Genomic DNA, 25,264 nt, shown 5'->3' on the forward strand with positions numbered 1-25,264 from the left:
GCCGTCCCGCGAGGGGGAGGGGGGGCGCCAGGTGGGACATCCCCCCCCCGCGAGACGTTTTTTAAGAAAAACCTTGTTTGTTTAAAGAACAGAGTCTTGTATAAATTATAATTTTTATTTAAACAAACCTGAACTGCGTTGTGCTGAGGGGGGCCCTCCCCGGAGGGGCCCGGCCGGGGGCAGGCGCCGGGTGGGGGTGGGACTGGCCCTCGGGGGAGGGGCGGAGCTGGGCAGAAGCGGCTGCACCCTAGGACACCCACCCCAGGGCCACAGGGCGTCCAGAGGGGCCTCGGATGCCCCCAGGCTAGGTGCCCACTGGCCCCAGCTCCTGCGGCCCTGCCCACCCGGCCCCATGCAGTCTTGCAGGCACTGGCCCTGGGCCCACCCCACCCCTCGACACCCCGGAGGCCACGTCAGCCCCGGCTGCAGGGCCAGCACCGCTGTCTGTGCCGGACTCTGGACCCAGACAGCAGACCTGCAGGGGGGCGTGGGGAGGGGCCCCCAGTGCCCAGTACAGAAGGGTCAGGCCTGGAGCCACCGTGCTCGCGGCCGACCCGGGTTCGGTCCCCAGGACTCGACACGGTCCCCTGAGCCCCCGGGGGAGTGACCCCTGAGCACAGAGCTTGGAGTCGGCCGTGAGCGCGGCTGGGCGGGACCCTGCCCCTAACCCAGGCCCAGCACCCCGGGTGGGAAGCGGCTCCCCTGGCCGCAGCAGCCGGGGGCCCACGGGGCCGAGTGTGCCAGCAGGGGCAGGCTTGGCGTCCCGGGTGCAGGTGCAGGGGGAGGCTCGGCCCCCCAGGCTCAGGTGCTCGGGGGTCCCGGGACACTGGGGGCCGACGGCTCATCCCACTTCCTGGTGGGCCTCGAGAAGGGGGCCTCAGGCAGAGACTGCCCAGCCACCACCCCTCAGCTCACTCCCCCGAGATTCCCCCCATCGCGCAGCCCTGGAGACAGGAAGTCCCCCCAACCCCCACCCCACCCCACCCCTGCGTCGGCCAGGTCCTGCCCAGTTCCTTCATTCCTGACGGTTCAGACAAAGCCTTCTTGGCCCTTCTCTAATCTTGAAACCAGCAAGACTAGACTTAGCCGCTCGCCCTTTCCTGCCCACCTCCCGGGGGCAGAGCTGCGGGGCCCGTCCCCCCCCACCCACGCAGCACCCACACCCCAGGCCCCTAGGAGCCGCCGCCAGCGCCCTCCTGCCCCCGGACACTTGCCAGACGGCCAAGGGCAGGTGCCGGGCTCCGTGCCAGCGCCTGGGCACGAGGCAGGGACACGGCAGGACCAGGGGCCGGCCCCAGGGGGCAGCAGCTCCGGGCCCTGCACACCGAGTGCCCGGCTGCCTTGGTCCTGGCGCCCACCAGGTGAGGGTGACGCCAAACACACAAACGGGCCAGGCCCCTCGTCCCCCGCGCTGGGCGGAGCCTGCGGAAGCCTCGACCCACCGAGGGGCCCGGCCAGCCTGACCCACAGGAAGCCCAGGAGGGCAGGGACAGGCGGGGGGGGGGTCACCAACATGAAGACCCGGTTCTGCGGTTCTGGTGCTCGGGACGAGACCCAAAAAGCAGGCGAAGAGCAGCTGGTCCGAGAGGCAGCCCCGGGTGCCGCCCAGGGGCCCCACCCCGGGGTGTCCGCATCCCGGCCCTGGTGCAGACTCTCGGGGCCCCTGAGCAGCGGGGCTTCCTGGCGGGCCTGCAGGGGCTGGCGGTGCTGCAGCTGACCGGGGGCCGGGGGCAGGCCTGCGTGGGGCCCCCGGGAGACCTTGCGCTTCGGGGACTTGCTAAGGTCAAGATTCAACTATCAAAAATAAACTTCTACGTGGAAACGTCCGTCGGCACGGACGGCCCGGGGCGTGCGCGAGTCCCGGCTCAGCCGCAGGGGCCCGGCCTCCCACCGTCCTCGATTCCTCTGGCGAAGAGTCGAACCAGCTGGCAGTGGACCCTGCGGGCACCGGGACCACACGTGAGCCACGTGTCCTACACACACACGCGCGCGCGCGCACACACACACCACACACTGCCCTGCTCAGGCCTGTTGCTGGCTGGGGCCCGTGTGCGTGTGAAACCATGTGCGTATGGGCCCATAGGCATGTAGGCCCACGTGTGTAGGACCATGTGCACACAGACCCATGCATGTAGGACCTGTGTGTGTAGGGTCCGTGTGTGATCGTGTGCATGTGGGCCCATGTGCATGTGGGGGCCCGTCTGCATGTGAGCCTGTGTGTGGCCCCATGTGTGTGGGCTGTGTGTGTGTGGGCCCATGTGCATGTAAAATTTGTGCTTGTGGGCCCATGTGTATGAGCCATGTGTGTAGGGCATGTAAATCTGTGCATGTAGGACCCATGTATGTGTGGGCCTGTGTGTGTGTAGGACCTGTGTGCAGCAGGATCGTGTGCATGTGGGTCCATGTGCGTGTGAGCCCATGTGCGTGTAGGACCCTGTGTGTGTGAGGCCATGCCTGCTGCTAGTTGGGGGCACGGGCAATGTGTGGAAATGGGCGCCCAGGCTGTGGAGCCCCTGCTGGGCTCCCCAGGGGAGTCAGGAGGTGCCGGAAGTGCCCGCCCCGTCTCCACACAAAGCCAAGGACCCCTCCCTCGAGCAGCCCCGAGTGACAGGTGCCCCCGGCCCCTCACACACACCCATCGCCACTCTGGCATCTCACTGTCCGTCAGGGCCCGTGGCTGCAGCAGGGACGGCCCACGGCACTCACCAGCCACCCCCAAAGCTGACCCCTGCAGAACCTTCTAGGCCTGTTCCCCGAGGCGGGAGCCCTGACCCGGCCACCTCCAGAAAGGGGTCACGGCCTTTTCCCGTGGGAACAGGGCTCCACGCTCACGTTTCATCCGCTCATGTAACACGGTGATTAGGGACGGGGCCCTGACACCCAGACAAAGGCCCCAGCTGGCCTGGGCTGCCGGGGCCCCTGCGAGCCACAGACGGAGGAACGGGGTGGAGTGTCTGACCACACACCGGCCCGGCCACCCCCCCCTATTACCTCCGGCCCCTCTTCCAGGCACGAACCCGTGACCCGCACACGCTCCCCTGCAGCCCGAAGTCGGGGCTTCCGGGCAGAGCCCGGCCGGCCGGCCCCTCACCTGACCTCCAGCTGGGGGCTGCTCAGCACCTCCCCGTCGCAGTTCCAGGAGCTGGGGGGCGGCGCGCAGCAGTCGGGGGGCTGCTCGCTGCAGAGGTGGCCCAGGCTCTTCCTCCCCGCGCTCGCACCCGCGCCCGCCTCCTCCTCCTCGGCCTTCGCCGTGAACTGGAAGCGCTTCACACGGTGAACTTCCACGAACGTGAAGTCAAACTGGGGGCGGGGGCGGGGGGGCACTGAGGGCACGGCCAGGGGGGCGGAGCCTGCCAGGACCCTCGGGCAGGGGCGCACCCAGCCCTGTGCGGGGCCGACACTGGCTCCATGCTCGGGGCTTACTCCCGGTGGGTTTGGGGAACCACCGAGGGTGCTGGGGGTCAAACCCAGGTCAGCTGCAGCACGGCGAGCGCCCTCCCCCCTGGACTGCCGCCCTGGCCCCCGAGATCTGCGGGTCTGAGGACAGAAGCTCAGCAGGGAGTGGCCCCGGGCCCCTGGCCACAGGAGGCCTCCCGCCCTACAGGGACAGCGGGGCAGGGGAGCCGAGTGCTGCGGGAAGGCACTTGCCTTGCAGGTAGCCGACACCCAGCTTCAACCCCCAGCACCCCACAGGGCCCCCCGGCCCCAGCAGGAGCGACCCCTGAGCACAGGGCCAGGAGCCAGCCCCAAGCAGTGCTGGCACCAAACTGGCATCCGCCAATGGGAAAAGAAAATTTTTTGGAGCAAAATCAGAGTCAAAGTCCCGGATGGTGCCGGGGGCAGGCAGGGGGCCCCGGGCTGGGGGGGCTCCAGGGCAGAGAGCTGGGAGGGGCCCAGGCCCAGCCGAGCAGCAGGGGGGATGCGGGGGGGTGCAGGCGCCTGCCCCACGCCCCTCGCCCGCCCGCTCACCTGGTCCGAATGGTTGGTGAGCCTGATGAGGAACCGCAGGAAGTCCAGCCGGGAGCACTTGCGGATGAGGATCAGGTCCGAGGAGCCGTCCCCCAGGTGGGCCGACGGGGACAGGCCCTGGGAGCTCCGGGGACAGGCACAGGCCATGTTGGTGGCGTTGATGGCCAGGAACTTGCCGCCGATGACCTTCCACTCCTCCAGCTCCTCTGGGGGGGGGAGACGGAGCCTGGGCCCGGGCTCTGGGCTTCCCGGGGGGATGTGGGGGGGTCGCGGCGCTTCCTGCTAACGAGGAGGCCGTGTGCCCGGCTGCCGAGTGAAGGCCTTGTAGCTGCACCGGGCAGGGGCAGGTGGACACGGCACCCCCTGCCCCCACTGAGAAGCCCGCTGACCCCCCGCTCCAGAGCAAAGTGGGGGGACTGGAGCAATAGGACAGCGGGGAGGGCGTTTGCCTTGCACGTGGCCAACCCGGGTTTGATTCCCAGCATCCCATACGGTTCCCTGAGCACCACCAGGAGTGATTCCTGAGTGCAGAGCCAGGAGTGACTCCTGAGCATCGCTGGGTGTGATGCAAAAAGAAAAAGAAAAAAAAAAAAACAGAAGCAAAGGGGGCGAGGACGGTGCACAGCAGGACTCGGGCCAGGAGCAAAGGCAGGGGTGGGGGTGGGAGGGGCCGGGCCCACTCACCCCCGCTCTCCAGCCCATACAGCGCCTTCTTCTGCTCCTCCTCCAGCTGCTGTCTGCTCTGCCGGCAAACGAAGCACCTGCCAGGCACACGCACACACTCAGCCGCCCGGGCCCACGCAGGGCGCAGGCACCGGCCCTGACACACATGCACACGCACACGCACACACGCACCGCCCTGCGCACACGTGCACGCATGCACCATGCTACTTACTGCTCCCTCTGTCCAGATCCACACGCTGCCTGTCGCACACGCACACGCACTGCTGCTCCTACCACACACACACACAGACACACACGGAGCATGTGCGCGTCACTGCTGCTGTCACGCGTGTCTGGTCTCAGCTCTCCAGACATGCTGTAGCGCACTGACGTGAGCTCTCAGCCTGAGACCTGGACCACGTCACGAGGCGCCTTCCACCGTTCACGTCTGCGATTGGCGTGAAGGGCAAAGGACAGAGGACAGAGGGCACGCAGACTCGCTCTGGCCTGGGGAGCCCCAGGGAAGGGGCAGGCGCGCCTGCAGCCCCGGCCTGCGAGTCCTGCGTGGACCACGCTGGGCACGGGAGAAGCAAAACTGCCTGTGCAGGTGGAAAGGCGCTGGACAGAGGGACATGGGGCCAGGCTGGCCGCAGAGGGGGGCAGGGGGCCGTGTGCGTGGGGCTGGTGGCCTCGCTCGGTCAGTGCTGGGGGCTCCCCGTCACACCCCAGCAGAGCTGGCCGCTGGCGTCAGCCCTCACCACCTGGACAGGTGGACACCGCCACGTGGCTCGCCCAGGAAGCGCCCACGCGCCTCAGCTCCGGAGGAGGTTGGGTGGGAGGCCCCGAGGCGGGCGGGGAGGGGCTCACCCGGCACGGCAGGGCTTCCCGTCCCGCGGAGACCCCACGGTGTGCTGCGCCGGCAGGAACGACACGGTGCCTTCGTAGCAGTGATGCGTGAAGAAGGTCTTGAACCCTGCGACACGGCCTCACGTCAACACCCGGCAGGGGCCGGCCTGGCCTGCACCCCGGGGTGTCTCTGATGTGGACCCCCGGGTGGGCGTGCGGGGAGGGGGCGGGTCACCTGAGAACTCATATCTGACGGGGCCCATCCAGCGCTTCTTCTCGCTGTCCCTGATGACATCCCCGTAGAAGCCGAAGCCCAGCAGCGAGGCCGAGTAGCGCAGCAGCCGGCACTCGCGGTGCACCGAGGACACGTCCATGGACAGCGAGTCCCCTGCGGGCGGGGGCAGGGGGGCCGGGCGTCACTGCCTGCTCAGCGCTGTGGTCACTCTCACCTCCGGGGGGGACGGGGTGGGGGAAGAGCGGGAGACCACAGCCCCGCTCGGCATTCACGTGACAGAAGATGGTGGCAGGGAGTGTCCAAGCAGCTTGGCCAACCGCACGGGGAGGAAAGAATGAGGGTGCAGCCATGTCAAGGTGCCACGACAGGAGGGGGCAGTACACTGAGCACGAGCCACGGCAGGAGGGATACACTGAGCACAAGCCACGAAAGGAGGGATACACTGAGCACAAGCCACGAAAGGAGGGATACACTGAGCACAAGCCACGAAAGGAGGGATACACTAACACCTGCCACGGCAGGAGGGATACACTAACACCTGCCACGGCAGGAGGGATACACTAAACACCTGCCAGGGCAGGAGGGATACACTAACACCTGTCACGGCAGGAGGGATACACTAAACACCTGCCAGGGCAGGAGGGATACACTAACACCTGCCACGGCAGGAGGGATACACTGAGCACGTGCCACGACAAGAGAGATAGACTGAGCAGTACCACGACAGGAGGGGGGTGAAACACTGAGCACATGCCACGGCAGGAAGAATGCCATCTGAGCATGTGCCACGGCAGGAGGGACACTGTGCTGAGCACGGACAGATTGTTTCTCTTGTTCTGGTTTTGCACCACACCTGGTGACTGCTCAGGAGCTACTCCCGGCTCTGTGCTCAGGGATCACTCCTGGTGGTGCTCAGGGGGACCATGTGGGATGCCGGCAATTGAGCCCAGGTCAGCCACGTGCAAAGCAAGTGCCCCACCCTCTGCACTACCAGGCCCAAGCACAGACAGGCTTGAGGTGCCCCATGTCACAAGGTAAAGTCAGGGGCTGCCGCGGGGGCCTGGGCGGGCACCGGGATCACGTCCAGAGCCCACCGGGCCGAGAGAAAGGCTCAGAGGGGAGGTCCTTAGGCATGAGGCCTCTGTGACAACAGATGCCCATGGGGACAAGGGCAGGAGTGGGGGGGGGTTGCCCTAAGTGAGGCCCCTCCCTTGCGATCTGCATTCCTGAGAGCAAAGACTCAGCCCCGGGGGTATGGGGAGGGACAGGCCTGGGTGCTCCCTGGACATGCCCCCACCACTGCCGCCTCTGATCAGGGGCATCAGAGGGTGCTGGAAGGACCCGGGTCTCCGCAGGCGTGAAGGGCAGGGCAGGAGGGCAGGCGGCCAGGACGCCTCGGCCAACACGCAGGAGCAGCTGGTTGGCCAAGGCCCCCCGGGGACCCACCCACGATGATGTGCAGAGCCGACGTTTCCGCATCGTTGGTGCCGACGGTTGAAAAGCACACGCAGTCGGTGGACCCTGAAGCGAGAGAAAGAGGGACCCTAATGACCTGGGGCAAAAACTGGCTCGCACACAGCCCGCGGGGCCCCGCGCGGGGGAAGGGGGAAGGGAGCCCCGCGGGGCCCGGCCCCCTCCGGCCCCGGCCGTGAGAACGGGGCTGCTCCACACATCAAAGCAAGCTCGTCTGCAGAGCCAAGAGGCACTGGGCCTTGCCGCCCCGCGGGTGACTCATTGCAAGGGCGGCGTCTCCTGTGGCTGGGATGCTGTTGGGTGTCATTAGACTACTGTGGGAGACAGGGGCCAGCCGTGGGACAGGAAGAGACCAGAGGCGTGGGAGCAGGGGGAGCGGAGAGGGGAGGGTGGGGTGCAGAGGGCGTGGCCACGAAGGCAGTAAGGGGAGTGGCTAGGCGTGTGGGCATGGCCACAGATGCAGTCCTTAGTGCAGTCAAATCGGTGGGCGTGGCCAAGTATGTAGCAAAGGGCGTGGCTAGAGGAAATGTGGGCGGGGTTGGGACGAAAGGGGCGGGGCGGGCCTTGCATATTTGCGCTTACGCAGAGACCCCATCCGGCCGCTGTCCATTACAGGCAGGAAGGAATGGGGGGAGTCACTCTGTAGGTCAGAGTCCACTCAGTGGGAAGCAGGCGGCCACTGTGGCCTTCGCTGCTCTGTCCGGACTCCAGAGGTGGACCGGACTTCAGTGCCCGGGCCCCTGGGGCGACAGGTGTAGGAGGCAGATGGAGTTTCTAATAGAATCTTCCCGAAGTTCAGGCTGGTTTAGCGGGCGGCCGTCAGCGCAGGGCCGGCCAGGACAGCGGGTCCAGACTGTCTCCCCAGAACCCCCCACCCCAGCTCCCGCTCTCACGGTGGGACCCCCTCTCCTGGCCGGGAGACCCAGGCCCGAGGGTGCCCGCAGCGACCCCTGCGTGGGTGAGCTGGTGCGCGGGCGCTGCATGCCGTGGGTCCCTGTGTTTGGGCCACCGCAGCCTCCCTGGGGACGGTGCTGCCCGCGGGCAGGGGCGCGGCGCGCGGGGCGGGGGGAGGGGCCGTACCGGCCGGGATGATGCCGATGCGCAGCGGGCTGGGCACCAGCGCTGCCCGCGGGTTGTCTTGGTCCACGCCCGCGTTGCGCTGCGTCCTGCCGATGAGGCCGTGCAGCAGCTCATTGAACATGCCGTCCCCGCCGACGCACACGAGCCTGCGGGGGTGGGGGGGAGGGGCGGGCCGCGGCCTGAGCTGCCGGACAGGCCTCCAGGGGCCCTCGCAGCGGGACCCCGCCACCCCCGCCACGGCCCGGGCCTCTCCCCACCGACTCCCCCCAAGGCCACGTTCCCGGGATGCCCCCGAACCCGACACTCACTCCCTACAATCTCTCCGTCCACCCCCAGGCCCCCTTCTCTGGAGATAGTGTGCCCACCCCAGGATTCCCCGGGCACGTGTGCCCACCTGGGGGGCCGGGAGCAGCAGGGGGTGCGTGGAGGGCCCAGCACTCCTGGGGGCACACGGCAGGTCCCGCCCGCAACTGCGGGACGGGCAGGTGGGGTTCCCCTAGCTGCACCCGCAGCTCGGCTGCCTCCCTCCCTGGCCGCTGTCCACGCCGCCCACCCCCAGCAGCACTGGCCCCCGCGGTCACCCGCCGGTGCCAGCTCCTGCCCAGGACAGCAGCACCCACTACCCTGCGCCCCCCTCGGTCCCCACGCTGGGAGCCGGGGGCAGCCCCGCCGCGGGCAGGACACACACCAGTCCCTGCTTGAGCTGCGGCCGACACAGCACGGCCACACCCCCATTTCGGCCTCTCCGAGATCACCGGAATACTGGGGTGGGGGCGGGGGACACACTGCATCACGTGACCCGCGGGGAGCCGGGCAGTGGGCAGCCTGTCCCTTCCGCCACTCACCCGTCGTACTTCTCCAGGTTGGTCTCGTACAGCGTGTCCCGGGCGTGGTTGGGCTGGTCGGTGACTGCAGGGACAGGGATGGACAGGAAGCGGTCAGCCCGGGAAGCCCTGGGGCAGGGCGACGCTCAGGGTCCCTCACCGGACAGAGACGCGTGGCCACCCCACCCCCTCCACCCCCTCAGACACCCCGAGCTGCAAAGAATCAGCCTGGAAAGAGGGGACCGTCCCGGGGCCCCCCCCGAGTCTTCCCAATCACGTGGAAAGCAACTGCCCTTCACTGGAGATGTCCAGCAGCGGACGGAACAGGGAGTCGAGGTGTCCAGCCGCAGTGCTCCGCTGTGCCCGCGGCCCTGGCCCTGGCCCGAGTGCCCTGCGGGGATGGTCCCTGGGGCGCCCACGGCTCCGGGCCCCAGGATCTGCCTCCCGCACAGGGTGGGGCTGGACTCGCCCCCACTGGCCGTGCCTGCCCAGGACAGCGACCGCGTTCCGAGGTCGGTTCGGGAAGCTGGGCCCTGGGCTAAGTCCCTGTGCCATGGGGCTCTGACCCCCGGGGCGGGGGCCAGGGTGCAGAGGACACAGCAGTGTGCTTCTTCAAACACAGCCATCAGCACGGCTGGGAGCCACAGCCCAGCGGGGAGGGCGTTTGCCTTACACGCGGTGGGCCAGGGTTCGATCCCCTGAGCATTGCTCGGTGTGGCCCCAAAAAGCCAAAAATAAAACAATAAAAAATGCCACACACTGGCCGAACCTCAAAGGCCAACGGGCCCAGGTCCAGCCTTTGTCCCTGCAGCTGCGTCCCCCTGCGCAGTCTCTCGTCCAGGCACTTTATCTGAAAACCGTCTGCGGGGGCCGAAGAGGTAGCACAGTGGGCAGGGTGTTGGCCTTCGCAGGCCGCCAAGCTGGGTCCAGTCGCAGGGTCCCCGCAGTCTCCCCCAAGTGCGGGCAGGGGTAATCCCTGGGCCCCCCAGGTGCGGTTCAAAGGCCAGGAATAAACCCTGCGCGGGCTGTCGAGAGGCCCCGTGACCAGAGCACGGGCCTGGCACGCAGGAGGCCCAGGGTTGGGTCCCCGGCACCGCAGGGCCTGTGGAGGGCCCCAGGGAGTGAGGCGAGGGCCGGGCCCAGAGCCCTGAGCACTGGCAGGCGGGGCCCCGAACACAGACCCGACAAGCACCATCACCCGCCTCACGCCCCGTCCCGCGGTGCTCACCGATCACGTCGGTGCTGATGGAGGCCAGCAGGAAGAGCGGGGCCACCTTCCTCTCGTACACCTTCTTGCCTCGCCCCTTCCCTCCGAACGGGTTGATGAAGACCAGCAGGTGCTTGGGCCTGCAGGCTGCAAAGGCACGGGGGCCGGCTGGCACGTGGCACGGCTGCGGGGGGCGGCAGCGCGTGGGCCGACGGGCGTGTGCGTGTGTGTGTGGGGGGGGCTGTCCCCACAATGGACACAGTGCAGGCCCGGGCCACGCCTCCGGGAAACACCCAGCCCAGAGCTGCGGCCCGGCCCACGCGGGGCTGACCCGAAGGCCCAGAAGCCCCAGGAGCGGCCGCGGACCCTGAGGCCCCGTGAGAAAGGACGAAGCCCGGGCAGGCCCCGGGAGAGCAGGTGAGCGGCCCGAGACGCAGCCCGGACAGGGGCCAGTGCCCGCAGCCGTCTGACCCTGAGCACCACCAGGGGCGGCCCACCCCTCCCCCCGACCCCTGCCCAGACAGCCCGTCTGGATCCACGTTGGGAGGGAACCACCAGGATCCTGCCCGGCCTCGCCCCTGCCTGCCCCCGGCCCTTCTCCAGGCTGCACCGTGCCTGCCCAGGGGTGGGGTCGGGCTGGGGCGTGGGGGGCTCCCGCGGTGGGGGGGTCGCCTGCGTACTCAGTTTCTCCAGCTGCTCCCGCAGCGCCTGCATCCACAGGTGGCACAGCGGCTCCTCCGCGCAGCTGAAGGTCACCTGCGCCCACTTCCAGTGGTGCCGCCGCCGCCGCCTCTTCACACAGTGCACTGCAAGGGACGCTCCGCTTCACCCCTGCTCCCTGCACCCTCCACACGCTCCCCTGCGCCCTCCACACGCTCCCCTGCATGCTCTCCACACGCTCCCCTGCACCCTCCACATGCTCCCCTGCACACCAGCTCAGCTGCAGGCCCCCCTCATGCCCCAGGTGTTTTCCTTTTTCCCAGTCAGGGTGAGCCGGGTCAGCTGTCCCCCGGGCATGGCCTGTGCCCGCAGCCAGCGGGAGGCACCTGTGAAGCCGTAGGGCCTCTCCATCTTCTGCCACTTCCCGCCCGTGTGGGGCGTCCTGTCCACCTCCTCCACGGTGATGATCTCGGACACGGGGATGCAGCAGGCGTCTGTGGGGACACGGGAGCGTCATGCGGGCACAGCAACCCTGCGCCTCTCGGGGGGCACAGAGGCCCAGAAGCCCCGGCCTGTAGGGGGGAGGGGAGGGGCTGTACCTTTTGAGGCCAGGTGGGGGCGGGACTGCAGGGAGTGGGGCTGGGGGGAGGGGGGCAGCGGGGCGGGTTTGCGCCCTGCGGGTGTGAGACGGGAGGAGAGCTGGAGCCCCGGGCCAGCCTGTGTCCCCCCGGGGCTCCGGGCCCTCCCCTGGGCGCCGTCTCCTCCCGCACAGCCCAGGACACGGCCCCAGGGACGCCGCTTAGCAACCCCCGCCCGGGAGAAACGCCCCGCCGAGGCACGGACCCGGGAGCGGGCACGGGACTGCCCTGTCTCTGCTGTCCCCAACCCCCGCTCCCAGCCCGCGGCTCTGCACCCCCCCCCCCCGCACCCCGGCCCAGGGGGACCCTGCTCGGACCCTCTCGGGTCACCCTGTGGTTAGCACTCAAAGGGGCCAGACCCCCGTCCCCAGAGAAGGCTGATGGGCACCCCAGGACCATCTGCTGTGGAGCTGGGGCCCGCCCTGTCCCCGCACCCCGGGACACGCGCTGGCCTGACACACGGGCACAGCAGGCAGGGCCCGCTGCCCACCGGGGCCGGGGCCAGCTGGGCCAGCAGCGGCCGGCCCCTGTCCCCGGGGACCGCGCGCAGGGCAACCCAAACTGCCACGGTCACGCCCTGTCAGCCGCGCCAGCGGGGAGCAAACCCTCCGGGCGGGGTGCAGCGGGCAGCGCCGTGAGCAGCTGGCTGGCTCCAAGCTCAGGGACTCCCCGGGCACCCACCGGGGCACCCGCACAGCACCGCCCCCAGAAATGGTGCCGGCTCCCCAGACGCCAGCCCCGGGCCCCGACATGCAGCCTGGTGGGGGACCCCAAGTCTGTGGGGGCGGCCTCAGCCATGGGGGCGGGGAGACCAGGGGGAAGAGAAACTCAAGCTCAGGGGAGGAGGCGCAGAGACGTTCGGGGGCCGGGACCAGCGTCCGTCCGCAACCCAAGCTCGGCCCCGCCCGTCACTGGCCACAGAGCCCTGGTCAGACTCGCCAGAGCCCGCAGGAAAGGCTGGAAAACACGGAAAAGCCAGAATTGATTTTTTTTGTTTGTTTCTGTTTCTCTGGGGGGGTCACATCTGATGATGCTCACGGCTTGCTCATGGCTTACTCCCGGCCCTATGCTCAGGAGTTACTCTGGCGGGCTCGGCCCCTCTGCCCAAGGCATCTTCCCTGCCGGGCCACCAAGGCCCCAGCAGCCTGCCCAGCACCTGGACCGGCCTGGAGAGCGGGTCTGGGAGGGGCCGTCGGGGACCAGGGTGACGAGGACCTGGAACACAGGGTCCGAGTGGGAGGAGGTCAGTGCAGAGCTCCCAGCTGGGGAGGGGCCCAGCGGGGCCAGGAAGGGGCGCCTAGCCGGACAGGAAGGGGGACACGCTGCCCACTGCCCCCCCCCACCACTCCCCATGCCAGCAGGCTGGGGAGGGGCGAGCACGCGGCCCCGGTCGCCCCCGCGGGCTGCACTGAGGCTGACTCGAGTGGCCCGGGAAGGGAAGGGAGGGGCGGGGCAGGCACACGGGGCTGATATTGGCGCAGCCTGGGCCTGCCCCCAGAGGCCTCCTAGGCCTCAAAAGGTACCAGCCCCTGGAACCCGCCCCCCCCCGGGGGAGATAGAGAGACAGAGAGACAGAGACAGAGACAGAGACAGAGAGACAGAGGGAGAGAAAGAAACAGAGAGAGAAACAGGGAGAGAGAGAGGGAGAGATGGAGAGACAGAGTGGAAGAGAGAAAAAGGGAGAGAGAGAGAGAGGGACAGAGGGGGAGAGAGAGAGGGGAGAGAGAGGGAGAGACAGAGAGACAGGAAGGGAGAGAGAGGGAGAGAGAGAGGAAGAGAGGGAGAGAGAGAGGGACAGAGGGGGAGAAAGGGGGAAAAGAGAGGGAGAGAGAGGGAGAGAGACAAAGAGAGGGGAAGAGAGGGAGGGAGAGACAGAGGGAGGGAGAGGGAGGGAGAGGGTGTGTGCGCCCTCCTGGGGTTAGACCCGAGGGAGGGCATGTGGGGGCAGGAGCGGGGGACCGTCCTGCCTGCTCCGGAGGTCACGAGCACTTGACACTTTGTTGCCGCGGGCCCACAGCAGGCAGGGTGGTGGCCGCAGGGACGGGCGTCAAAGTAGCGCCACGGAGCAAACCCGGGCCCAAACACGCTAGGCATGTGCCCTGCACAAAACCGAGTTAATAAAGACAGCGGGGGGGGGGCTGGAGCGATAGCACAGCGGGTAGGGCGTTTGCCTTGCACGCGGCCGACCCGGGTTTGATTCCCAGCACCCCATATGGTCCCCCGAGCACTGCCAGGAGTAATTCCTGAGTGCAGAGCCAGGAGTCAGCCCTGAGTGTTGCCGGGTGTGACCCAAAAATAAATTTAAAAAAAAAATAGATAAAGACACCCGGTGCCTCCGTGCCTCCCCTCCACCGCGCGCTCCTCCGCGTGTTCAACACGAAACTCAAGTTACTTTTGCGACACACAAAAAGCGTTTTTTTTTTTTTTTTTTTTTTTTTTGCCTTTTGAGCCGCTCCTGGCCGTGTGAGCTCAGGGCTCCCTCCCTGCCCAGGAGATGCCGGCGCTCGAATCCGGGTCGGCTTGCGCAAGGCCAGAGCCCTCCCCGCCTTACTGTGCTCCAGCCCGAAAGACGCTTGTAAGGGCTGTTGCGGCCCGCCTGAGCTTCCCTGAGCACAGAGAAGAGAGTTGGCGGGGTGGGGTGGGAGGAGGGGCAGCGCGGCGTGACCCGCCCGCGTGTCACCAGCCACAGGCGTCCGCGCAGCGCGCACGCGGCACGCACGGGCACGCACAGGAGCACACACCAGCGGCACGCATGCATGGGTATGCACGCAGCGTCACACACATGCACGCACGACCAGCACGCACACAGGTGGCACGCACGCACTGGCATGCACGCAACACGCACACAGCGGCACGCATGCAGATAGCACGCACGCAGCAGCACGCACTGGCACGCACTGGCATGCAAGCAGGTGGCATGCACGCAGCAGCACGCAGTGGCACGCATGCAGATGGCACGCACGCAGCAGCACTGGCACGCGAGCAGGTAGCATGCACGTGGCACGCACGCAGATGGCACGCATTGGCACGTCCTCAGCGGCGCGCACGCAGGTGGCGCACACGCACGCGGCCAGCGGGGGCCTGAGCGCAGCGCGCCGACGAGTCCGGAGCGCGCCCTGCACTTGTGGCCTTTTCCAGGTCCACGCGATGCGACTTCCTGCCTGCAGGGGCCCCGTTTCCGGTCACGGGCGCGTGCTCCGTCCACAGGGTCGGCTCGCTGGGCTCCTGCTCCTTGGCGGGTCTAGAAAACGCCCCCCCCCCCCCCGCCGCGTCCCCCTCCTGCCCAGCAGGTGTGACGTCGGGAGAAAGGGATCAGGTGGGCGCACCGGGCAGCTCCTGCCCGCTGCCCGGGGCCAGCTGCCCTGTTCCCCCCGCCCTGCGCCCCGGCCTGGTCCCCCGGCGCTGTCCTCCCGGCCCTGTCCCCCGCCTGCCCCACACACAGGGGAGAAAACCCAACGGAGCGGCCAAGCATAGGACAAGTGGCCGCCCGGGGTGGCTCCCTGGCACCCACAGGGTCCCCCGCGCCTGCCAGGGGTGATCCCTGAGCACAGAGCCAGGAGTGACCCCTGGGCAGCGTCGGGTGTGACCCTAAAAGCCGAAAACAAACAAAACACCCAACCCAAACCCCACGGAGCTGGCCGGGGTCAGACCATCCGCGCGCGGCTGGGAGCTGCGGCCAGCAGGGCCCCGCTGTCCCCGTGCCCCTCGCAGGGAGTGACCGTCCAGTCTCCCTGGGCCCTGGCGACTCGGCGCTCCCCCTCTCCCCCCCAGTCCCCACCGAGGACAACCCGCTAGGGTGCTCTGAAAATAGTGCTCTGGAGAAGCCCCCGCCAGGCGCTGGCTGCAGGCGGGTCACCCGCGGAAGGAGCCAAGTCCCAGGGTCAGCCCGGCCCCTCCCGCATCTCCCTCCCCTGGCCGCGCAGCCCGGCTGACCTGGGCCAGGCTGGACCTGCCCCTGCCCTGCCCTTCCCCGCACCCAGGCGAGGCAGGGGCTGCGGGGCCCCGGGGTAGGACTGTCCCCTGCCCCCAAGGCCTGCCTGGGACCCCCGCGGAACCCTGCCGAAGGGGCCGGACCCACAGTACCGCAGCGACCCTGTTCGCTCCCGAGAACCCCGTATGGTGCCTGAGCGCCGCAGGCAGTGACCCCTGGGCACCGCCAGGCGTGGCCCCAGCCCCCAACACTCCAGCCACCCCCCACCCTGCAAACCCCAAAGAAGGGGCAGGAAACGCCCCCCAGCCCTCCCGCACCCCCCCCCCACTTCTTCCTGGGATCAAAGGCGGCCCCCTCCGGCCAGGGTCAGCTCAGGGGCCGGCCGGCCTTGCACACAGTCCCCCAGGGTTGAGCCCCCGCCCCGGTCCCCGACCTGCCCGGAGTGGCCCCCGGGCGCGGAGCCGGGAGTGTCCCCCTCCCCCAGCGCGTGCCCGGCCAGGCCGGCCCCGGGGACCGCGCGCCTGGAGCCGGCGGGCGCCCGCGCAGGCCCGTGCCCGGTGGGCAGCGCCGCTCCCGCGGGACTCGCCGCGCGCCCCGTCCCTCGCGGTCCCCGGGGCGCCCCCCGGCCCCGAGCCCCGCCGCGCGCCCACTCACCCGCGCCGGGCGCGCCCCCGGGCCCCGGGCTCCGCCACCAGCGCAGCAGCGCGCGCGCGGGCTCCAGGCTCACGGCGCAGCGCTGGCGCCGCACCCACAGCTCCGAGCGCAGCGGCGCCGCCGCCCCCATGGTCCGCGCGGGGGGCGCGGGCGGCGGGCGGGACCGTTAGCGGCCCCTGCAGCCCGCGGGCCGGCGGCGGCGGCGGCGGGCGGGGCGCGCGCTGCGTCACCCCGTCACCCCGCACGCAGGACGTGGGAGCGCAGGGCCGGGAGGGAGCGGGCGCGGGGGGAGGGGAGGGGAGGGGAGGGGCGGGGCGGGAGGGAGCGCGGGGGCGGGGGCGGGGGGCGGCCGAGCCTCCAGCGCGCTCTGTGCCCGCGGGCAGGGCTGGTTGGTGTCTTGGTCCCCGCCACTGGTCAGAAAAAAGCTCCAGCTGGGGAAGGCCATCGAGGTGGAGGTGTGTGTGTGCAGATGTGTGTGCGGGAGGTGTGTGTACATGAGCAGGTGTGTGTGCGGGAGGTGTGTGTACACGAGCAGGTGTGTGTGCGGGAGGTGTGTGTACACGAGGAGGAGTGTGAGCGGGAGGTGTGTGTACACGAGGAGGAGTGTGAGCGGGAGGTGTGTGTACATGAGCAGGTGTGTGTGTGGGAGGTGTGTGTACATGAGCAGGTGTGTGTGCGGGAGGTGTGTGTACACGAGGAGGAGTGTGAGCGGGAGGTGTGTGTACATGAGCAGGTGTGTATACAGGAGGTGTGTGTGCCGGAGGTGTGTGCAGGAGGTGCGTGTCCGTGTAATCGTGTGTGCCGAGGTATGTGATCACCACTGGGCTGACCCTCACCACAGACAGTGCTGGGCGGCCACACTCCAGAGTGGACAGTGTCCAGTGGGCAGTGGGCCGGATGGCCCCTGAGGAGGGGCGGGTTGCCGGCGGCTCCCTGCAGGCCCCGCTGGGCAGGGCACAGGGGAAACCTCGGGGTGTCCAGCCTGTGTGTCCAGGTGTATCGATGAGGAGGTATGACGCGGGGCTCCGAGTGAAGCCGGACCCCAGGGCAGGCCCGCCCCAGCCCGCCCCCTGCCCGCTGGGCCTGTGCTGTCCCCCTGGACAGTGGGGCCATGGCCGCTGTCCGGGCACGCCCCGGCCTTGTTCTGGCGTGATTCACCGCGTGCCCAGCCCACGCGGGGGCAGGGAGTCGCGGGGGGCCCGGCCGGCTGGGGCAAGCCAGACCTGCTCTCCAGGTGGACGCGGCCGGGCCCCCTCCTTCCGCCCCCAGCTGCCGCCCTGCCGCGGGGGGGGTGTGTGTGGGGCGTCCTTGGAGATGGGGGGGGGCGGGAGGCCCAGTTCCTGCAGGTGGGCAGTGCTGGACACGGCCCTCCCCACCCCTGCTGCTCTCCCTCGCACCCGGGGCCCCAGAGAGCAGCGCCGAGGGGACTGAGCCCACCCCAGGACAGCGTGTGGGCGGCCACGGAGCTGAGAGGGGCCGCCTGGGTGGGCTGCGTGGAGGGGGGTGCGGGGGCGTGGGCGGCCAGAGCCCCTCAGGGACAGGGGGGCGGCGAGCAGCTGGGCCCGGGGCTGGGGCCCCCTGCCCGCCCGTCTCTGGCCGCCCGGTGCCCCGTGGACCTGCCCTGGCCACCCCACACCCCGCGGCGGCCTCGGGTCATCCGATCCGGAGGCCACTGGCCGTCCTGGCAGCGGCGGCGCCTTCGAGCACTGCCCCCCTGCCCCCCCCCCCGCCCCGACCTACTTCCCAGCCCGCGCCCGGGACAGCTGTGCCCGTCTCCAGGTGCCCGCAGGACGGGCCTGGCCGGCTGCCCGCGCGGCACGCTGGGCTGGCGGATGCCCCCGCGCTGGCTGCTGCAGGGTCGGTGGGGCTCACTGGGGTGGCCCGGCCCCCCTGAGCACTGTTTGGGAGTTTCCCCTTTCTTGGAGACGAGCGGAAAGAGGAAGTGCAGGGCCCGGGCCGGGAGCCCTTCTGCGGGGGCGGGGAGCCGGGGCGAGCGGGGGTGCCCGCAGCTTGTGGGAGCCCAGCGCGGCTTGAGTGGAGCGAAACTGCTTTGGGGCCCTGAGCACCCCACCGGGAGTCCTTCTCGCAGGGTCTCTGTTACCCGCAGGGTCCAGGCTTCGTGTCCCCGGCGCTGCCCAGGAGCTGGGGCGAGGCCAAGGGCAGACCCGGCCCCTGAGCACTGCCCGGAGTGGTCCCATCCCGCTGGCAGCCCAACCGGCCTCGGCCCCCCTGGAGCGGCCGCTGGGTTCTACTCACTGGCCACGCGGGTGGCGTAAGGGTCTCTGCTCTGCCCCGCCGTCTGGGGAGGGGCAGTGAGGCTGTGCCCGGGGCCGACGGAGGGGGGGGCCCCCAGGCAGCCTAGGGGGGCCCTTGGTGATGGGGCAAGGACCACCAGGACGATGGCTGGAGCCTTGATCCTCCTCTCCTCTGTGTGGGTGGGGCCACTCCTGGATCTGTGCTCAGGGCTGACTCCTGGCTCTGTGCTGAGAGCTGACTGCCGGGTCTGTGCTCAGGGCTGACTCCCGGCTCTGTGCTCAGGGCTGACTCTTGACTCTGTACTCAGGGCTGACTCCTGGCTCTGTGCTCAGCGCTGACTGCTGGCTCTGTGTTCAGTGCTGACTCCTGGCTCTGCTCAGCGCTGACTCCCGGCTCTGTGCTCAGCGCTGACTCCCGGCTCTGTGCTCGGGGCTGACTCCCGGCTCTGTGCTCAGGCTCACTCCGGGGCAGAGGTGCCGTGACACAGATGTGATCGTCTGAGAGCAGCAAGCGCCCTCCCTGCTGTTCTCTCTCTCCGGGCCGAGTTGACCCTTTCAAAGGCCTCTCTGCTGGGTCCCCCCGTGTCTGGGTCCTGTGTACGTGTCCGGGCTGTGGACGGGCCGGGCCTTGCTGCCCTCTTCATGCTCCTGAGGATCCAGCCTCTCCCCGCAGCCCACACGTGTGTGAGACCCCGAGATTCTAAACGGGGCAGGTCGAGGGGCGCCTCCTTCCTGCCTCCCCTGTGCTCACTGCACCCGTGGGACTTTCTCTCCGTGTGCCAAGCACGCGTCAGCCTACAGGGGGCACCTGGGGAGCGCCTCCACCTGGGTCTGCTAAGGGGGGGCTCGAGCCTCGGCCGAGCGGGTGTGGGGAGGTGGGTTTCGCAGCTGCCGGTCCTGTTCCCACACCGTGCAAAGTCTTGGCACGAGCAGCTCAGGAGGAACTGCTCACAGAACAGGCGCCCCCTCCTCCAGGCTGGCCCCGGGGACTGACTCTTCCCCGACCGCCGCCCCGGGTGCCCGTGTCCTGGAAGCTGTTCTTGACGGGTGTCACCCGAGGCTCCAGATCTGGGTCTGGCGGCCCGGCCGGGCGTGGCGGGTAGAGGGCCCCTGGGCTGCGCGGGGAGGCGACCTCATTCAGGGGTGCAGAAATAGAGCGGCCCAGGCGCGCGCAGCAGGCCCGGGGCCCGTCGGGGCGGCCTCTGCCGTCACTGCACGGAAAATTCCAGGCCTTGCTCCCCAGCCCGGCCACGCGGGGCACGTGTCCGGCGGTGTGGGGGAGGGAGGGGCAGGCCCGGGCAGCTGAGCCTCGGCCTGGCCCTGCCCCGCGGCCGCCGGGGGGGGGGGGCTTCCCTGCGGGTGCGGGTGCGGGTGCGGGTGCCAGCATGCCCGGGCGAGGGGGTGGGTCCTCAGGGCTGGGGACAGGCCACACTCCCGACACCTCCCACTCCTGCCCTGTCCGCTGGCCTCTCCCGGGCCCTGGGCTGCAGGGCTGCAGCTGGCGAGAGGAGGGGCAGGGGGCCCCGCTGAGGCGTCCAGCCAGCTCTGCCACCGCGGGCACATTCACCCGCCCGCTGCTCCCTCCCTCCGCTCATGCCCTGCAGCCAAGGCCAGGCCCTGGGCTCCAAACCCCTGCCTGTGCCTCCCTCACCCCTTCCCCTCCCACCCTCACCCCTGCCCTCCTTCCTCACTCCTTTGCTTCCCTTCCCCTTCCTTCCTCACCCTTTCCCTTCCCTTCCTTACTCCTGCCCTCCTTTCCTCACTCCTTCCTCTTCCTCCCTCACCCCTTCCTCTCCCTCACCCTTCCCCTCCCTTCCTCACCCCTTCACCCCTTCCTCTCCCTTCCCCCCTCCCCCTCTCTTTCTCTTTCTTCCTCACCCTTTTCTCTCCCTTCCTCACTACTCCCCTCCCTTCCCTGTCCTTCCTCACCCCTTTCCCTCTCTTCCCCTCCCTTCCTCACCCCTTTCTCTCCCCTCCTTACCCCTTCCCTGCAGAGGGCAGGTGGGCTGGGTCTGAGGGCTCCTCCCGCCCCCGCCCAGCACTCTTGTGGGGAGAACAACACGTAAACTCATTCTTCCGGACAATCCCAGCCCCTCCTCCTCTCGGGCCACCTCGCGCCTGTGGCCAGTGCCCTCTGGGTGACATTCACTCCCTCTGTCCAGCAGGACTGTGTCCTTGCACCGGACACAGGCAGGGACCCCCCCTCCCGGCGCCCCCATGCTGCGGCAAAGGTGCATCTCCATCTGCGGTCCTGTGTGGGCTCAGGGGTCCGGCCCGACCCGCTGCGCCACCCCGGCCCCCGCTGTTGCCGTGTCTGCCGGGCGCCCTGCGGCCCCACGCCTCCCTGGGGAAGCGGCTGGCAGGGCTCCTGTGCCCGGCGGCCCGCCGGGCGTCTGGCCAGGCCCCATGACCGCTGCCGCCGGCCTGGCTTCCCGGCCCGTGTCCAGCGGGCAGGTCTCAGGAGTGGCCGCTGGGGCAAGCGGCGAGTGCGCGGGGTGGCAGGGTCGGCGGGCCACCCAAGAGGGCGGGGTCCTGCCCGGGCTGCGGGCGTCCGGGCCCCAGTCTGAGCCGGCGGTGACCACGGCCGCGCTCGGGGAGCTGGAGGCTCCTCCCCCTCACCCCTGCCACGTGCCGCTGTGGCCGGCGGGTGACTCAGGCCTGTCCAGGCGGCGGGACGCTCGGGTGTGGCTGAGGCGGCAGCCCAGGAGGAGCGTCTGGGGTCAGCGGCCGCCGCGGGCAGACGAGGAAATGTGGACACGCTGGCCAGGGCGCGTGTTGGCCCAATCTGGCGGGCGGGGCGGCGGGCTGGGGAGTTCCCGGGAGGAAGAGGGGCCCCGGGCTGCAGGGGTTCTGTCCCCTCCCCTCCCCTCCCGCTGCCCCCGTGCCCGGCCCCCTGCGGCGGGAAGGGAGGCTCGGGACGACCCGCGGGGCTGCTGCCCTTCCTTCCGTCCCCCCGTCGCTGACCGGTCCCTAACCCAGTGGCCTGGCCGGGGCAGGACCCCACGCCTCCAAAGCAGACACGTATCAGCCGATGGGCCTCTGGAGAGAGTTCCAGAAGATTCCGGGAAGGGCCAGGTGTCCCAGGCACTGGTCAGTTCCCCTGGGATGGGGCGGCCCCAGCTCCATCTCTCTTCTGCTTTGGGGGTCCCAGCCCTTGTTTTCCTGGCAGGGGTGGCCCTACTGACCCTGGAGCTGCGACCCCTGGGGCCCGGGTCAGCCTGGCGCTGGCCGTCCTCGCGGCAGGGCAGCTGGGGTCCGTCCCGGAGCGCGGGAGCAGCTTGGGGAGAGCTGCAGGCCGGGACAGGGGGAGGAGGGTTCTTGTCTCCTGGGACCCCCAGGACCCCCCTGGGTGGGCCTGGCACCCTGCCCCGACCCTCTGGCCTGAGCTTCTGCCCAGCTGGGTGGGAAGGACCCCTGGGGGCGCACCCCGGGCCAGGCCGCCGCTCTCCCCAGGTTCTGGTCAAAACCCAATTTCTGTCACCCGCCCCTCAGGGCCGGGGCTGGGGAGCGGCGGGAGCAGCCGCGCCGGCGCCCTCTGGAGGACACTCCGCGCTACTGCGGCCGGCCGGTCTCGGCGGTGCCGCTGTTCAAGATTCTTATCAGTCGACACGGGAGCGGGCGTCCTCGGCTCTAAACTTCCGCGATCCGAAACACAGTTTGTTTATTTTTGACACACAGTGGCGCCCAGGGCGTATTTCTCGCTCTGCACACAGGGGTTCGGGTGGGCTGCATTGGCTGCCTTCCTGGTGGGGTTCGGGTGGGCTGCACTGGCTAAGTTCCTGGTGGAGTTCGGGTGATCTGGTTACTTAACTTCCTGGAGGGGCTCGGGTGGGCTGCACTGGTGGGGTTCGGGTGGGCTACACCGGTGGGGTTCGGGTGGGCTACACCGGTGGGGTTCGGGTGGGCTGCACCGGTGGGGTTCGGGTGGGCTACACCGGTGGGGTTCGGGTGGGCTGCACTGGTGGGGTGCGGGTGGGCTGCACTGGCCGCCTTCCTGGAGGGGCTCGGGTGGGCTACACTGGTGGGGTTAGGGTGGGCTGCACTGGCCGCCTTCCTGGAGGGGCTCGGGTGGGCTGCGCGTGCGCCCCCGGCTGTGGCTGCCCCGCCCCGACTCCTCTCCCATTCTCAGCGGGAGGCTCGCGACCCCGCAGCCCGGGGGGACCCCCGGATCCCCCCGCAGGGCCTTCGTCTCAGGCGCTGCCGCCGCCGTCCACGCTCGGCCTGGGAGCCCCCGGGCGCGGCCAGGCCCGACCCTCCCGGGGCTGCGGGGGCCACCGCGGCTGGGACCCCCGGCAGGGGCCGCCGGCGGCACTGGACGAACGGGGGGGACCGGCGGCGAGTCCGGCCCGGCGGGGGCCAGGCCGGGTCCCGGGGCCGCCGAGGAGGGACGCGCTGGCCCCGTCCGGCCGGACACGACGCAGGAGCGCGCTCGCCGCGTCCACGCGGGGCGGGGCGTCGGCCCTCGTGACGTCACGGGCACCGCGCCGCGCGTCGCTCTCCCTTGACGTCAGGGAGCCGCGCCGGAGGCGGGACTTCCGCTCGCACGAGCCACAACTTCCGGAGGGAGGCGGAAGCGCGGTGGGCGCGGGGTCCGGGCGCGCCAGGGCGGCTGCTGCGGGGCCGCCGGGACTCGCGGACAGCGGCCTCCGGGCGGGCGGCCGCGCTCGGGCTGTGGGCGTCGCGCGCCCGAGGGATGCCGAGGCGCCATGGCCAGCGACGGCGCCAGGAGGCAGTTCTGGAAGCGCAGCAACAGCAAGGTCCCGGGCAGGTGGGTGTGCCGGCGCTCTAGCCCCCCGCCCGCGGGACCCCTCCGGGCAGCGCGCCGGGCCCGGGGGGCTGTGCCGGGGCGCGGGGAGCTGGGCGGGGGGCGCGGTCGGGCCCTGGGGGCTGGGCAGGGGCCCGGGCAGGGGGCGCGGGGGTCTGGGCAGGAGGCGCGGTCGGACCCGGGGGCCTGGACAGGGGGCGCGGGGGGCTGGACAGGGACCCGGGGGGCTGGGCAGGGACCCGGGGGAGTGGGCAGGGGCGCGGGTCGCTGGGCTGGGGGCGCGGTCGGGCCCGGGGGCGCTGGGCAGGGGGCGCGGGCAGCCCACCGAGTAGGTTATTCCGGGCGCCGCGGTGAGTGACCCGGGTCCGCGGGAGCCGTGCGGGCTCCAAAGTCCTCCTGTGACGGGGCCGGCCAGAGGCCGCGAGGAGTGCAGAGTCCTGAGTGCAGGGTACTGAGCACCGAGCACCTGACTGCCGAGCACTGAGGCCGCGGCGGAGACCCGAGTCCCTCCGTCCCCCGGAGCGCGGGGCGGGTGGCCCGGCACGCCTGGGCGGCCGAGTCCAGGACCGGGGGCTCCTGCCGGGTCCGCGGTGCGGGCAGTGCGCCCGTCTGAGCTGGGAGCACCCTGTCTGCTCCCCGGGGTGGCCGTGGGTCCCGTGGACACGCGATTCCCAGCGGGGCCTTCCAAGGGCCCCAGTTGACACTTGCGCCGCGGGCACCGCCGCGGCAGGTGGGGCGGGTCCGGGCCGTGTGCGGGGAGGTGGCAGGCGACGCCCGGGCATCTGACCCGGTGCACCTTCGCCCTGTTGCGGTGGCCTGGTGGCACGTTCGTGGTGGCGTGAGCCTGGCGGGAAGGAAGGTGCCCCGGAGAGGGCTGAGGTTTGCCCTGCGGGGTCCCCACCGAGACTGGGGTGTCAGGCCCGGGGGTGTGGCCCGACTCCGGCCTCAGGAAAGGCGCGTCTGGGCCGCTTCCCGCCCGCGGCCGGACACTCTTCCCTGTCCCTGGGGCCTGGACCCACGGCCAGGACCAGGGACCCCGGACCCGGGCGGGCCTGCCCGGCCGCTCATCAGGGCCTCGCGCCGGAGCAGCGCCCGGGCAGTCTGTCCAGCAGCCCCGCCCCCGTGCGTCCACCCCGGCCCGCAGGTCCTGGGGCTCCCTGGGGCTCTGCGCCCCGCGCCCTGCCCCGCCGCAGTGGCCAGCCCTGCCCGGGAGCCTCGTGACCGGGCACTCGCCCTCCGGCCCCAGGTGTGCCCCTCCTAGGCGGGAGGGGGTGGCCGGGCTTGCTGCAGACCCCCGTCCTGCCGCGTCCCGCGGGCTGTGATGGGGAGGGCCAGGGGCTGGGCCTGGGGTCTCTGGGCCCTGATGGGTCGGGGGCTGGGGCCCGGACTCTGGCGGGGAGGCTGTGCCCCGGGACTGCCGGTTGCTCTGCCCGTGATGGGCCCTGCGCCCCGAGCCCGTCAGACAGACTGTGTGTGGGCCCAGGGAGGGACACAGCCTGGCCAGGGGTGGTGGGGGACAGGCCCCTGCGTGAGGGGGAGCAGGGGACAGGCTGTGGGGGCCTGGGGGGTGATGAGGCCCCCAGGTGGCAGGTGAGGCCGGGAGGTGACGGGCGCGGGAGGCTGCATGTGGCCAGGCGGGACACGCTGCCCGGGACTGCGGGGCTGGGCTTGGGGCTGGACGCGGGGCCGGGAGGGCCTGACTGGGCCCTGACGGTCTCCCCTGGCGTTGGGGTGAAGCTGCGGCGCCCCTGGGTGGCCTGCGTGGAGGAGGTGGGGCTTGGCCTGAGCGGGGACCCCGTGCGGGGGGTCGGGGATCTGCTGGACGGAGGGGCAGCCCCGCCCCCGCCCTGCAGGCAGCCTTGGCCGCGCCCCGGCTCTGCCTGGCGCCTCGGCTGGGCCGGTCCCTGTGGCCGCAGTGGGGGGCCAGGGGGTCTGCGCTGGGGGGTCTGTGCTCGGCGGACCCGTGTCCCCTCCCCGGTGCGTGTGGCCGAGCCTCCTGCGTCCGTCACCTGCCGCGGGGCAGCCCGGCCTCTCCTGGGGGCTCGGGGCGCGCCCCCCCATCTC

At 70.5% G+C, this 25,264-nt stretch overlaps 2 protein-coding genes across 2 annotated transcripts in view; one reads left to right on the forward strand and one right to left on the reverse strand.

Moving 5' to 3' along the window:
* Positions 1-96: 96 nt before the first annotated feature.
* Positions 97-16,377, reverse strand: CERK (ceramide kinase). The gene is made up of 13 exons (XM_055142101.1): positions 16,181-16,377; positions 11,344-11,451; positions 10,978-11,103; positions 10,319-10,444; positions 9,112-9,175; positions 8,267-8,412; positions 7,160-7,234; positions 5,714-5,866; positions 5,500-5,605; positions 4,654-4,730; positions 3,970-4,175; positions 3,092-3,300; positions 97-1,938 (listed from the first exon to the last, which is right to left on the reverse strand). The coding sequence occupies exons 1-13, from the start codon at positions 16,308-16,310 to the stop codon at positions 1,866-1,868; spliced, it is 1,599 nt and encodes a 532-aa protein (XP_054998076.1). The 5' UTR covers positions 16,311-16,377; the 3' UTR covers positions 97-1,865.
* A 6,613-nt stretch (positions 16,378-22,990) lies between these two features.
* TBC1D22A (TBC1 domain family member 22A) overlaps positions 22,991-25,264 on the forward strand; it is a 45,903-nt gene continuing 43,629 nt past the window's right edge. Inside the window, exon 1 of the mRNA XM_055142102.1 lies at positions 22,991-23,203. Within this exon, the coding sequence (XP_054998077.1) occupies positions 23,142-23,203 (62 nt within the window). The 5' untranslated portion in view covers positions 22,991-23,141. The remainder of the gene's footprint in view (positions 23,204-25,264) is intronic.

Source organism: Sorex araneus, chromosome 6, assembly GCF_027595985.1.
Source record: "Sorex araneus isolate mSorAra2 chromosome 6, mSorAra2.pri, whole genome shotgun sequence".
In the NCBI taxonomy this organism is placed as follows: Eukaryota; Metazoa; Chordata; class Mammalia; order Eulipotyphla; family Soricidae; genus Sorex; species Sorex araneus.

Excerpts from the sequence above, each read along its gene's own strand:
- CERK (XM_055142101.1), bottom strand. The coding sequence starts at position 16,310 with ATGGGGGCGGCGGCGCCGCTGCGCTCGGAGCTGTGGGTGCGGCGCCAG. Across the intron at positions 5,606-5,713 it reads CGTCAGATATGAGTTCTCAG|GGTTCAAGACCTTCTTCACG; the intron begins GTGACCCGCCCC and ends GCCGTGTCGCAG. Across the intron at positions 3,301-3,969 it reads TCACCAACCATTCGGACCAG|TTTGACTTCACGTTCGTGGA; the intron begins GTGAGCGGGCGG and ends CCCCGCCCCCAG.